At 36.8% G+C, this 13693-nt stretch overlaps 1 protein-coding gene across 5 annotated transcripts in view; it reads right to left on the reverse strand.

Annotated features, from left to right (window-relative positions):
• SMG1 (SMG1 nonsense mediated mRNA decay associated PI3K related kinase) overlaps window positions 1–13693 on the reverse strand; it is a 67198-nt gene that overhangs the window by 2676 nt on the left and 50829 nt on the right. For all 5 annotated transcript variants that reach the window (XM_068424166.1, XM_068424164.1, XM_068424167.1 and 2 more), the window contains 18 exons: window positions 13410–13628; window positions 12786–12976; window positions 12040–12212; window positions 11375–11654; window positions 10372–10644; window positions 10004–10238; window positions 8274–8500; window positions 6902–7052; window positions 6623–6812; window positions 5919–6388; window positions 4779–4916; window positions 3748–3900; window positions 3231–3410; window positions 2784–3011; window positions 2119–2330; window positions 1797–1903; window positions 861–1040; window positions 610–716 (listed from right to left, as the gene is read on the reverse strand). In XM_068424166.1, the coding sequence (XP_068280267.1) occupies window positions 610–716; window positions 861–1040; window positions 1797–1903; window positions 2119–2330; window positions 2784–3011; window positions 3231–3410; window positions 3748–3900; window positions 4779–4916; window positions 5919–6388; window positions 6623–6812; window positions 6902–7052; window positions 8274–8500; window positions 10004–10238; window positions 10372–10644; window positions 11375–11654; window positions 12040–12212; window positions 12786–12976; window positions 13410–13628 (3714 nt within the window). The remainder of the gene's footprint in view (window positions 1–609; window positions 717–860; window positions 1041–1796; window positions 1904–2118; window positions 2331–2783; window positions 3012–3230; window positions 3411–3747; window positions 3901–4778; window positions 4917–5918; window positions 6389–6622; window positions 6813–6901; window positions 7053–8273; window positions 8501–10003; window positions 10239–10371; window positions 10645–11374; window positions 11655–12039; window positions 12213–12785; window positions 12977–13409; window positions 13629–13693) is intronic.

Here is a 13693-nt window from a genome sequence, read left to right on the forward strand (position 1 = left end):
TGGATGTCATCTGCAAATACAAAGTTTCAGTGAAAAAAATCTATAGTAACTGTAAACTTAATCTTACATAACTTTGTGTACTCCACATAAGAAATAGGAATTTGTACTGCAGGGACAAAAAAAGATTATGTATAATCTCATTCATAGCCCCTATCTTGAAAATAGTCACACATTCTCACGTTTACATGGACATCTAGGTCCCGTGACTCAGTTTCCCAGAGACAAGAGCGTGGTTGTGTTATGCTAGTAAACACAGACGAGTTCTGTCCTTTAGACAGCTGTACAGATCTCATGTTCTCCCTGGATACCAACAGCTGTGTAACAAATGTTAGCTTACTGATACACAAAAGGCAATTTTATCCAATTCATGAGTTTATATAAATCTGTGATATAGAAAACAAAAGCATTTTATAAAAAAAAAAAAAATGAATGCAGCAATACAAGGCAGCAGCATACATTGATTTGCACTGGAATATAAATCACATCTCAAAAGGGACCCCCCATTCACAATGGGATTTTAGTCTTTAAGGCATCCTTCAGCATACATACGCACGTGCTTACTACCAAATATTTAAAGCAAGGACCAGTACTGCAACTTTTTCAACTCACCTGTTCAGCAACAGACATTCTCCTGTTGGGATCCACATCTCGGCCCTCTAACTTGGCTTTGACCCGCTTCCACACGCTAACTGCATATGAATTCCTTTCCTGCACAGCTAAAGGTACAAAATAAAATTAATTCAATTTTACGTTCCTGCACAGAAGCCCACTGAGGTGTTTTGCGGTTTTTTGTTGTTGTCAGTGGTGGGGTTTTTGGTTGGTTTTTTGTTTGTTTGGGTTTTTTTAAGCCCTGTATTTACCTTTTCCTGTTTTAGGGTCCCTGGCTGTCTTTTTGGGACTACAGGCAACACTTTTGCCAGTTCCTGGGACTGTGCTTGGAGGAGTATCTGCTGACGTGGCAAGATTTTTCTGAATTAACTTTCTTGCATTCTGCGACATCACCTCTGGCTGAGTTTTCTGCCCTGTATTGCTACGTACAGCTGAAAATAAAGTTTAAAAGCACTTATTCAAAATAATATATTATAGATGCAAGAAAAAGCACAATTAAACATGTATCAAGTGCAGCTATCAGTACTTCAGTACAAATGCAGTTTTAACTTGTATTTTAAGCTCTGCACCAGTTCTTCTCTCCTCAGTCTTTCCATTTTCTAATTTCTTTCACTTCATAAATAAGAGGTTTTGTTCCATCGCAAAACATTTACATTAAGTGAATTTTTATGGGCTCTCTTATCCTCTAATTCTCTAATTTTGTGTGGCGGTTATAAAATGCAATTCTTGTTCTTGATAGAAATCAGGAAACTGCACTTAGTCCAAATACTAACAGTAGAATAATCCTTTAAATAGAAAGAAATCCATGCTCCTGAGAAATTTTATTCATGTTTTTAACTGTAAAGTAATGAAAATTGTGCAAACATGAATGCATTTGTAGGGTTTCAGGATTAATTCCGAAGTCACCATAAATTTTAATACTAATTTCAACGGAAATCACAGTTCAGGTGATATATGTGACAATGCGTTCCATGTATTTCGGTTTTTGTGGAGTGAATCCAGATCTTGAAGGCTATTCAAAGGCTATGATCAAGCAGTCATTCAGTATTGTATGCTAAATGATTTGAATTTTACAGACTTTGATGATCTTATACAGATTGTCTGTGTTTTAAAATTTAATAAAGTTATGATGCCCTGTCTAATATCAGTTCCTGATGTTTTAATATTTGTAGTTTTTCAGGTATTACCTGCAGCAAAAGTTGGCTGATATGTAGCAGCTGACGTTGGGCTTGAGCATTCATTTGATATATCCGTGACTAAGGGTGATGCAAAACCCACTAGATTATTGTAGACACTAGGAAACATAATGGACTTGATAAATATTCATGCAACCACTTGGCTTTTTGAAAACTCAAAAAGAAAGTTACATCAAATGTTGCAAAAAGATTTCTGCATTCTAGAACAACCACCAAACAGGCACCCACCCACCCGCCCCCCCCATGCTGTGTTTCTGCTACATACAAGTAGATAAGCAAAATGCCTCCACCTGAGAGAAGGTGACTTTCTTACCTTTGGCTCTGTGTTTTTAGTTCTTTCAAGGTGGGAGTTATTTCCTGTAGCATTTCAACATGTTCCTGACTGCGGACTTGACCCATAACCTGAACTAATGTAAACAAAACTGTCTGAATGTTATCTTGCCATGATTTATATTCGCCCAAGAACTGCCGAACACTATTCTCATAAGGAACATCTTCACCATCTGCCAAAGCTGCTTCTTCATCCTGTAACAAAGATGTGCAAAAAGGTTAACTATTAGCTATATTTTGGCTAAGAGAAAAGAGCTGAGCATTTCTTAGCCTTTTCAGCCCCTCAGTTTGTCATTTGACTACGAATAACCATAATTTTCAGTAGTTAGAGTTCAAGAAAATGAATTTCAAAAAGATCAGATATTTTACTGATTAAAAACCAGGAGGATTTGTAAACACAAAGAAAATGTTTCAACGGCAAAATGAGAAAAAAGGTTTAATACAACCAAAGCCTGATTAGCCTAACTCTAGAAATAAAGCTTTATGAATTCTTAGAGATGAAATGGATTTTATATCTTGAACTCTATATGCATGAGCACATTTCACTGTTTCTAGATACTTTAAAAAGCACATAGTTACAAGTGTTGTTTTTCTTAAACTATACTGACGCGGGTTTGAGCAATAAATTTAACAACGTTTTAGGCATACCTTTGCCATAGCTTTCAGTAGATGTTTGACATCTCCAAGTTGCCTGTTATGACCCGTAAGCACAGTTTTAATACTATCCACCAGATTCTGAATTGTTTCACAAACTGTTTCTATTTGCTGTTCTCTTTCTGTTTGTACTGTTCTCTGCGTAGATATTTCCTGGGTCAACTGCTTGTGAGCCAAGTGAAGCCATTCAGAGCTGCCAATAGGATGTTCAAGACCAGTGCCCTAAAAATAACAAACATTTTTGTATCTGTATCCAGCGATAAAATTCAATTACTGTGTAGATGCTACTGCCAAGTGTTTAGCAGCTGATGGAATAAACTCTGTAATCTGCAACCCATTAGAAGGTATACATAATATTAATTTAGAATGAAAGACAAAACTGAGAACTCATGATTAGAGCAATTCTGTAATGTTACATATTTTGCTTTGACCTTTACTTACCACCCTCTGAAGGAGGCGAAGCTCCAGTTCAGAGACTGAACTGTTGAACTGCGATGCAAATGAGCACATTTGTTGACAGCGTTTGAGAAGTTCAAATAATGCAGCATCAAGATTTAAGGCTTCTGCTGTTCTAGTACGTAAACTTTCAAAATGAATGATATTACTGCAGAGGAAAGTGACCTGAAAAATCAAAGCAAAAGTGAGATAAATTATTCCAATTAAACTGTCTGTTACAGAAACTGCATATGTTCCGCGTCCTTAGAAGGAAGAATTTTAAATAGAGCAGTAAAGCTGCTCTGTTATAGTAGCAGTATCATTTCAGAGTCATCCAAGCCTGCAGCAATTCTCCCAGAATTTATTCACGTTACTTTTAAAGTGGGATTCCCAGAAGTTTCTGGTTATCTATGTCTGCTCTTTAGATGCTGAGAAGGAAAAATATCTTCTATGTAATTCTCAAGTAGGAAATGAAGAGTGAACACACTTATCAAGTCAACAGTACTGTACTTATGTATAATACCTGACTTGCTCTTTGACTTTCTTTCAGCACAAGGTTTCTTCTTTCAGCAATAGTGGCATCAAAATCTTGCAAGACTGGTGCCAGCGCAGGATTAGCACCTCCTGCCCATTTTAAACGCTGCTCAATACTTGCTTCAAGTGCTGCTAGTTTCTCCTGCATTGAGGAAGAAAAAAAAAAATACATAGATATAGACAATCCATACTGATATATATAATCTTAAGCCTAACTTAGAAAAACAGTTATGCATATATAACACAGGCAGACACATTCTTATACCCATATATATAAGTGGTATTCATGATTGACTAATGTTAGCTTATGCTGTTTAAAGGTTTATTTTCAGCACACATCACAACTGGATTTGATTGTTATGAAAATAGTCACCTGTCTAGATTAACGCACCAGAAAAAAAAATACAAAAGCAAGTTAAAAGTAATCACATTTCTAGACTAAAAATTATATAAAATCATAGGAGTCCTGAATTAATTTACAAATAATCTTCAAAAAATTATTACAAACAGTACCTTCACAACTAAACAGGAAATTAAAATCAAGAAGCTAAGCAGTGTTTATTTTAAACAATTAAACTTTCCATATTACTGATACCCAAAAGTCTAAAAAGCTGAGCCAACCACAGCACACAGAAACCTTAACACACAGAATAATTGATTTGCCCAGATCTACAAAGGAAGCTTTTACACTTGGCTAGTAAAATGATAGTAAGGATGATCTAAGTCAGACGAAGTTGAAGAACAGGAGCATGATCAGCCTTCAGAAGGAAAGGTACTTTCACATATTCATATTTTTGCTCATGAAACAGATTTACTGATATTCCAGAGAGACTATTTTGTACGAGACAGCAAAATCAAACAATGTAACAGTATACATCAGACAGACTGAAAGAGATCAGTGAAAATACCACTAAATTTGTGCTTCGATAGCAAGAGAGGTAACGGTCTGGAGGCGGCAGATAATTTTGCAGTTTGTGTTAGAGTCACATTCCAATATGCTGTTCCCAAAAACAGCAGTACCTGGACTGTTGCAATTGAAGCTTCAATCTGACTGAGCGTGTGAAGTTTCTTTTTCATGCTGGCTAAAATTGCAGAACGAGGTGGAGGAGTAACAGAAATAGCTTGTGGGCGACTGATGAGGAGATCTTCATGCTGCCACTTTAAGAAAATAATGGGAACACGTGATTATCAATATTGCTCAGCACAAAATACTTTGCTTCACAAGCGGTAATTCTAGTACTCTGGTACACTTTATAAGTAAGGGCATTTTAAAAGGGATAGGAGTCAGCCTACCAGCATGCTTAAAAATTCTAAATCGTTACTGTTAAGTTATATAAGTAGCTGTAAACTATGTTTTGCTGGCTTAGATATTCGTACCATTAATCGGTCATTAACTTACTAGAAGTGATTTATACACATTTCCTTGATCTAAAGGAAAACCCATCAACATTCAGAAACAGTTCACTTGTGATGCATTAAAACCAAGACAATTTTGCTTACCAGCCTATAAAATGGTTTATTAACTGACATGGAGAAAGCCTTACCTACAAATCACTACAAAATGAAGATTAATGATAACTAAAATACAACTGGATACCAACACACAGTTCAAGATACACAATGGCATTTATCTAAAGCCTCATTTTCAGGATAGTTACTGCTATTTATTTTTTCACAAGGCCAACAGTGGAGAGCAAGGAGACAGTCAATGCATTAAAAATTTGAAGTAAAGGTACAAGACGACATCCAGCAATGCATACCCTCTGATTTAAGCAATCTCCTCCCTTAAAGTCATAGCCTGTTTGAAAAAAGGGGGAGAATGGGACAACATCGCTAGTAAGAAAGCCAGTGATTGACTTTATTTTCTAATAAATTACTTCACAGTTATTGAAAAAAAGTTACGTATATTCATTCAAAAAAGATTTACACATTGCCACAGTTGCATCTTATAAAGCAGCTAGTCTTCAAAAGAAGCTAGGTGTAACACTTTTTCCTTATGAATTTACAGAACAATTTAAAACCAAAATACTTTATCAAGTCCATTAAAATACTCTAAAGCTCATTCGACAAAATATAAAGTTCTTGTGCTCAGACACAGCAACTAAAGCTCACTTTCCACAGACATAATTTGGAGAGAATTAACATGTGGTGTAGTCTTACCTGGAACATGGCAATATGCAACTGTACTCTCTGAAGACTAGTCTTGCAAGATGAAATACTGGTTTCAAGTCTGCGCACTAGATCATGCTTCTTCCATGCTGTGTCATACGAACTAGCCAGTACTGTTGCCCTGTTCATGACCAACTGCGAGAACTTGCCAGTTTGGATATTGTGCTCCACAGCTTTCTTGCACAGGTCATCCACAGAAACTTTGCTTTCTGCTCCAAAGTCTTTAGCCTCTACCTGAGCAATGATATCAACACCCAAAGCACTGATGAAACTGCACAAAGTCAGTCCCAAAGCTTGATTTGGAAGGCCAATGAGAAGCTGTCTCACAAAGTCAGCTGTAAAAGCCTTGATTGGTTTGGCCATTTGGTCTTCACTAAAACAAGAGTTTCTGTAAAGGGCTTTCACATTGACAATTTGAACAGGTCCATTTACTGCATTCTGGTCTTCAAGCGAACTGATTCCTTTTAAAGGAAAGACATAGTATTTTTGTTATAAACATTTGATGCATCTAGACAAATATTATCAGACTTATAAGGCCAGCAAGATTACAAGAATTAATATTTAATTTCAGCATACTTGCCATATATGAAAGGCTACGTTACAGTAAAAGCAACCATCATTTTACATTCTTCACAAAAGGACATGGGATGAGAAGTGGAGAAAGCAATACTGAATATTTGATAACATTTATTTACCTGACAATGTTTTAGAAAAGGTACCACAGAGTGTGAAAAATTCTTTGATTGTTTGCAGTCTCTTCAGAAAGAAAATTTCCTCTAGAACTTGCCGATTATTGTCGTCATCAAAGAAGTTAACTTGGGTGCTGCGGGCTTCCCTAATTATGTCAATCTTACGCCAAGCAACAGGTATTTCCATCTTGTTTAGCTAAGCAATGTAAAGGAAATAATCAGTTTCGTTTTTACAAAACTTTCATACTCCTGACTCAGAGTACTCTGAAAAGAACAAATCCATACCTTTTCAATCAATAAACCAAATGCAGTTTCCACTTGAGCAAACATTCCATCAAAGGCTACCAAAAGCATCTGACCAGCTGACATTTTGGGAGTTTCATCAACTGAACCATTTCTTGGCTGAATCAGCTCACCATACTGAGCATGAAGTACTCTTAAAAAAAGAAAATTTACATGGTTTTGCTTAGTCTACAAAAAATAAACAGGATTTTCTTAAACTGATTGATCCCACAGCTAGAGCAGATTGGAATTAAGTTGCATTTGAACAAGGTGAAATTTTTGCAGGCTCTTCCTACCCCACCCTACTTACCACGTGAATCCTAATACCAGTCTCATAAGAACAGCTAAGGATACCATATATGATGGGATTGTATTAAAGGATCAGCTACAAAGCCAACTTAAAATACAGCAGAGGATACAGACTGTACTTCCTACAAGCATGGTAAAAGTTATGAATAGTAAGTTCTGTAAGTATCACCCCTCCTTCCTTGAAAACCAAGTACTGATTTTATAACATGCACATATATAATGGACTGAATGAAGTATGGGGTAAAAAGGTGGAGGATGAGGTCTCAGGTTATGGCTGAGATAGTTTAACAGCTTGCTGCTCCTGAAAGGGTGGTCTGATCCTCTCCCTCCCTTATAGCACTTTTGATCCTCAACTAACAGGCTGAGCAGGCTTGCCAATGGGTAAACCAGGAAGTAAATTAACCTAAGAGAAAAAAAGTAAATTGTTTTCAACTGGTATAGCAAGCTTCATGGTACCACTGGTGGAGCCACCATAATTGGCTCAAGGGAAGCAGCAAGATCACTTCTACTTGGCAGGAAGCTTTTGAATTGGCTCAGTTGTCTACCAAGCACTTCCCTAGAAAGATACTGTCCCACATTACAAGATGCACAAGTCTTTTTGTTTGGTTGGGGTTTTGTTTGTGTTTTGGTTTGTTTTTTTAATCAAGTCACTGATTCATTATGCAAAAGCTACTCATCAAAGCTCCTGACAAGAGGAGTGCCATGATTATAAGCTCTCCCTTTCACGGGTTCCTCTCACAAACTAATGGACCAGTTCCTATTTTTAGCATTCCTTAACTTCAAACATAAAATCACAACTACGTATTTTGGAAAAAGTTGACTACCAAAGTCAACTTTAAGCAGATGTAAATGTAAATTGCCATAGCTCTGTATTTCTATGCATGCATGCAGATAAATGCACAAACACACAGAGAGGAAGCATGCACACTTTAGACACTGCACTCTGCTTAAGGGTATTCTTGGGCAAGACAAGCCTGTACATCAAAAATAATAAAATTTAGACAAACTAATGTTCTGCAGCTTTCATTCTTTTTCTCATACTTGGACTAAAAAAAAAGTTATTTACCTTGCAACATCAATGTAATGAGTATGTGTTTCTTCCTCTAGTCCCATAGCGGCATTTCGTAAGTAGGCTTGAAGAGATTCAACCAATGTTTGCAAAGGGACTCCATCAGTTGTTTGTTCAATAAGATTATCTAATTCATGGAGCATGCTCTTTAAAGTATACTCTCCTTTCATTAAGCACCTGAGTGCTTCAGGAAAAATGATCTGTCGGAAGTTTGAGTTCAATTCCTGTTGGGAAGTAAGTATGAAGACATAAGACATTTTCCCCTCTCAAAGTAGCATATGCAACATCTTCCTCATTTTAGTATTATACCACCCTGCGGTAGACATTATCTAAAAGATAATATGATGGTGGTCAGCCAAGGGTCAAAATCTATTTTTTTTTTTTTTTTAAATTTAAAGAAATCAGGAATACATTAAACCCTGTACAAACCCAAAGGTTTGACATTTGCACAATGTAGCAACAACTACCTCAACAGCATCAGCACCAATACCTTACAGCAATCCTCAGCAGAGGATTAGTGGTACAGAGATCACACTTTGCAAATCAAGTTCGTCAAATTACATAGCTTTTCTTTTCCATTATGTAACTATAAATGAGTGAGTTAAATTATTTATTGAATTTATGATTTGCTAAACTGATTGGACTAGGCAAGGGAAAAGAATCAAAAACTTGCCAGATAGTCATTATTTTTCTAGAGTGCTACTCACACCACAGAAATCAATGCAAGTAAGAAAAACAGTACCTAAAGTGGTATAAAGCAATTTTCCCCAAGCAGAATGCATCAGAGGGCTAAAGGCAGCTACAGAAGGAACCAACCAATGTGTTCTGTCTCCAAAATGAGACAAGACACACCAAAAAGATTAATTATCTTGACTGCTCAGGAAGCTACACGTCTCACCTAAGAGCTCACAGGGAGGAAAACAATGTGTGGGTGAAAGATCTCAGCTGCAATGCAATGAAATTGCATGCATGTTTCTGGAAAATTTCTGAAACACTAATACTTTGCAAAGCGAAGAAACAAAGTGACAAAAATATCAATGCGCTTACACAAGCTGGTAGGAAAATATTTTTCAAATACAATACAGTGGAATCAAAATCCTCAAAAAGCTGTTTATACCAGCTACAGTTTATAAACCACCTAAGTTTTCAGTAGATATTTTACTCAAGCTGCCACTAATTTTTTTGGATTCTTTTATTAAAGTGGAAACATTTCTAAAATGTTATAAATGCATTTTTCTCCTACCCAATTTTGAAGATAGGGGTCTGTAAAACAGGTTTTCAGAATTTGTTTCAAACTACTGTTTCAGGTGAAAATAAGTAAGGCTTAGCAGGAGCAGAAAACAGGAAGAACACAGATCGAACAGTCTGGAAGTTGTTCTGGACTGCCAGCAATGGAATAAAAGAATGAAAGCAAAATATGGAGCTGGTGTGTCTACAAATCTGATACTAACTTCTGTCTCATGATTACTTACTTCAGAGCAGTTTTTACAATTTGTCATGCATAGATCAAAATGGTTTCTTTCAACCAGTAGAAATGTGAATGGCAGTAGCAAATGCCTGTTCAGCACAGCCAGATACAGCAATCAAAACTAAGGTCCCACTAAAAAAATCTCAGCAGCATCATAAACAAACATTTATCTATTTAAGGAAGAAACTGTTAAGAACGGCTTAGCTGAAGCCTTAGAAGGTTGGGGATAAGGAAAGAAAAAGTAACATAAAAGTATCACCTGAAGTGAAATATATACACCATTCGCTAACTGAACAGCTTCCGATGCTTCAACTGGGTTAGGAATATCCAAGTCCTGGGGTACAAGATGACACTGCTTCAGCAGCTGCACGAGGCACGTAACATTCCCACTCATGCTGCAAAGCTCCTCCAAGAACCAGGCTCCATCTCTTGAAGTCAAATCAACCAGTTGTTCTCCGGCACTAGATGCTGCACCTTCCATCATTAGATTTCGCCTAGATGAATTATGACACTTAGTTAGACAACCTGCCTGCTATTGCGTCCTCCACATAATTATGTCACCTGGATATTCCTTATGTGGTCTCAAACATGAACACATATAAAAAAATTTCAGAAGAGGCAACTCACCTCGTCAGTGTACAAAGAGCAGAGATGATAACGCTTGCTAAGCTCAGTGAGCCCTCCTCCCCATTTTCATGAAGGAAAACTTTTATGCAACGTTCAATTTCTTTCAGCTGCTCTTCACAAACTGGTACAGTAACTGCCTCCTGTTTCAAACGCTCCACCTGCCTGATAAGTCCATTATTTATATCGGCTGCATAGCGCTGTAGAGTCATTTCTGTAGCAGTTATGAACTGACACATACTTGGAGGTGGTTGAGGAGCATACTGCATTTCATACCTGTAAAGCAAAAGTACAATGACAAAATTCTCCCCTCTCAAGTGCCAGCAAATTGCATTCTGCTCTGGGGGTGGGAAAAATACTCTGCACTTGAACAGTTCCCACATCACCTACTCCATATCGACTCTAAATACCACAGCAGTTGATGGCTACCCTAATGACAGTTTCATAAAGTCCTAGAATGCACCATATTTCATATCTATTTGCAAGGACAGACGACAATCAGTAGTCCTTGAGGCAAAGAATGAATAGAAGATAAGAAATAGAAAGGAAACAGCTTTCAGTGTAAATGCTTGAATATAATCTAGGTCTTGTAAGCCAAGCAGTAATAATGCTGAAATGGCCTGACTGTAGAAGAAAAAAATAATTGCTTGAAAATCTGCTTTAATACAAAAAATCTTTAATTGATTTAAGTGATTTTTAAATACTAGAAGTTTCTAAAATCCCTAAATATCACTACCCTAAAGCCACAAACATGATTCTTCATTTTTTCATTACAGGGCAACGTTACTTAGTTTTCTTTTTTAAGTACACAGATTAAACTCTGGAACAGTACTTTTAAAGTAATTTTTCATCTTTTTCTCCAAACTTCTGGAATTGCAACTTAATCTTGTCTTGTTTTATAATTAGATTGGTCCTCGCAAAAGTATTCATTTTAATTAGAAAATTAAAAACCTAAAATAGCTTGAAAATTAAGTTCTTCAAATGATCCATTATTCTGCCAACTTACTTCCTAAAGATATCCTGGCAACGCTCTATTGTCATATTACAAATGAGGTCTTCCATCCAGGTTTTCCACTGCTCTATTCGGTGCTTCTGAAACACAGCTTTTGGATACTGAAGAGCTACTGTTGCATAGTTGTGCAATTGTTCAAGACAACCACGTAACACAGATCTTCTCTGCTGGAGAAGAGCACCAACTTCTCCTTCCAGTTGTTCACACTGACTGATTAGATGTGCCTGGCCTGCATTTTGCAGAAATGCTGTTGCTGGTACATAACTTGGAGGACCTTTTAAGAAAAATGGTTAAAAATTAAGACGCATCTCTGAAGCATGCATATTTTACAGCATACAAATACTGAACGTTAACATTTTTTTAAAAATATTCTTTTACTTGTGATAAAGGAGGCATGGAGAAATCATATTGGAGAATTCTGAGCACAAGGTAAGAGAATAATCTTGTGCCCAGCTAGGGTAAGACAGACAAGCTCCTTCAGACAGCTTGGCACAGAAACCTTTAAGTGCTCTAAATCACCCTTTGAAAAACTCCCTTTCTTTTCATTTATTTTATACAGATCCTTGCCTTTAAGTTAGAGGATACTCACAATGCCTCCATATAGTTAACTCTAGTTATTTTCAAACCATTGCAAAAACCCCGCAAATACTATTTCATACCTAGGTCCATTTGTGTGCTAATTTCTTGAAGAAGACTTGCAAGTTGCGTTGCCTCTAAGTTACTGAAAGCAGTTTGGTAATGTGTTATCCACTGCTCAAACTCATTCAGCTTCACCTGGATTGCTTCCTGGACAGCTCTTTGTTGAGACTGCAACTGTGTGTGCTCAGAATACCTGAATTATTGAAGCCACAGAATCAAGTAAGTACTACAAGAAAAAAAATACTTAAGTATATTGAATACAAAACCACACTGAACAATACAACTACCTTGGTTGATCAGAAAACAAACATATTCTGACCAATTACATAAAACTAACAATGTTGTGTTAGTAATTAATTCTGTTTTCCTACAAAATAATGAATGCATGTGCGTATTCATGCAATTCTGAAATCCTTGATCAATCTCAAATAAACTTGAAAAATAAGTTAAAGAATTAGAAACTTAGATGAAAAGATTTTTGTTTTATTTATCAATAGCTGCATTATGTGGATTAATTTGATGGGACACCACATTCAGCACATTCTCTCTCTTGCCTTGAGGGTTAGGTGTGGAACATGGACTAGCACAGGTTATATTGATGGAATATGAGGCGTAGGACATAAGATATCTTCTGTACAAGGAGTGACTTGTTTACTGTAAGAATAGCTTTTACCCAGCTATTAACCTCTCTTTTATATAAATTTCTAACATTTAACTTGTAAGTACATTACTAAACCACCAACTGTATTGAACTGCTCCTCTGTACCTGTGCTGAAGCGTGTGGGAAGGATGATCCACTCCTTCTGCACCTTCCAGAAATTCTATCTCCTCCAGTAGTTTTCCTTGCAACTTTTCTACATCTGTCAACTGCTCTTGCAGGTTCAGATACTCTTCTAAACTACTGTCCAACTTTGGCAGCACAGCAAGCATTTCATCTCTGTTCTTAAACCAGTTAACCTATAACCAAGACACAGATGTTACAGAACTGGACTTAATTCAAACAGGTTAAGAGTAAGTAATACATGGCAAAACTTAACCCTTCAATGATGTTGTTCATCTAGGACTACCTCCAGTGCTACAAGTGCTAAAGCTTAACAGACATTCTTTATTTAGACTGCTCTCTAAACCTCTATTTTTATTCCTCTAGCCCAGATTCAGGCAAAACATTAAAACGTGTTTTAGAATTAAGCACACAGAAAATGAAAACTAAATACTTGCAAGCTCCATATAAGCACTTCCCTCAATACAAACTCAATTTAGCTCCATAAAATTTGTGAACTATTTCTAATAAGTGACCACCTCTTCCACCACCCCCAAAATGTACATAAATGAAGCGAAAGCACAGGGCCTACTTTGGTTATAAAATAGAAAATTATTGTAGTAAACTCACTTTTATCTCAGCCACTCTTGAAGAAAAGAGACTACGTGTAATATCTCTTTCCATTTCTCTCTTGCTTTGTTTGTTTTCAGCCTGCTGGCCACCACCACCATAGACAGCTCCAGCAAATCCTGCTTCTCCTCCTGCTGTCCAGTCCACCAGAGGATCATAAACAAAAGCTTCAAGCAACGTAAGCAAAGTCTCTCTCCCACGCCGCATAATATGAAGAACCTGCATCATATTTTAAACAGACTCATTCTGATCTTGCATTATCCTTGTAGAACAGTGGAATTTTA

This window comes from Nyctibius grandis, chromosome Z (genome assembly GCF_013368605.1).
Source record: "Nyctibius grandis isolate bNycGra1 chromosome Z, bNycGra1.pri, whole genome shotgun sequence".
NCBI lineage: Eukaryota > Metazoa > Chordata > Aves > Nyctibiiformes > Nyctibiidae > Nyctibius > Nyctibius grandis.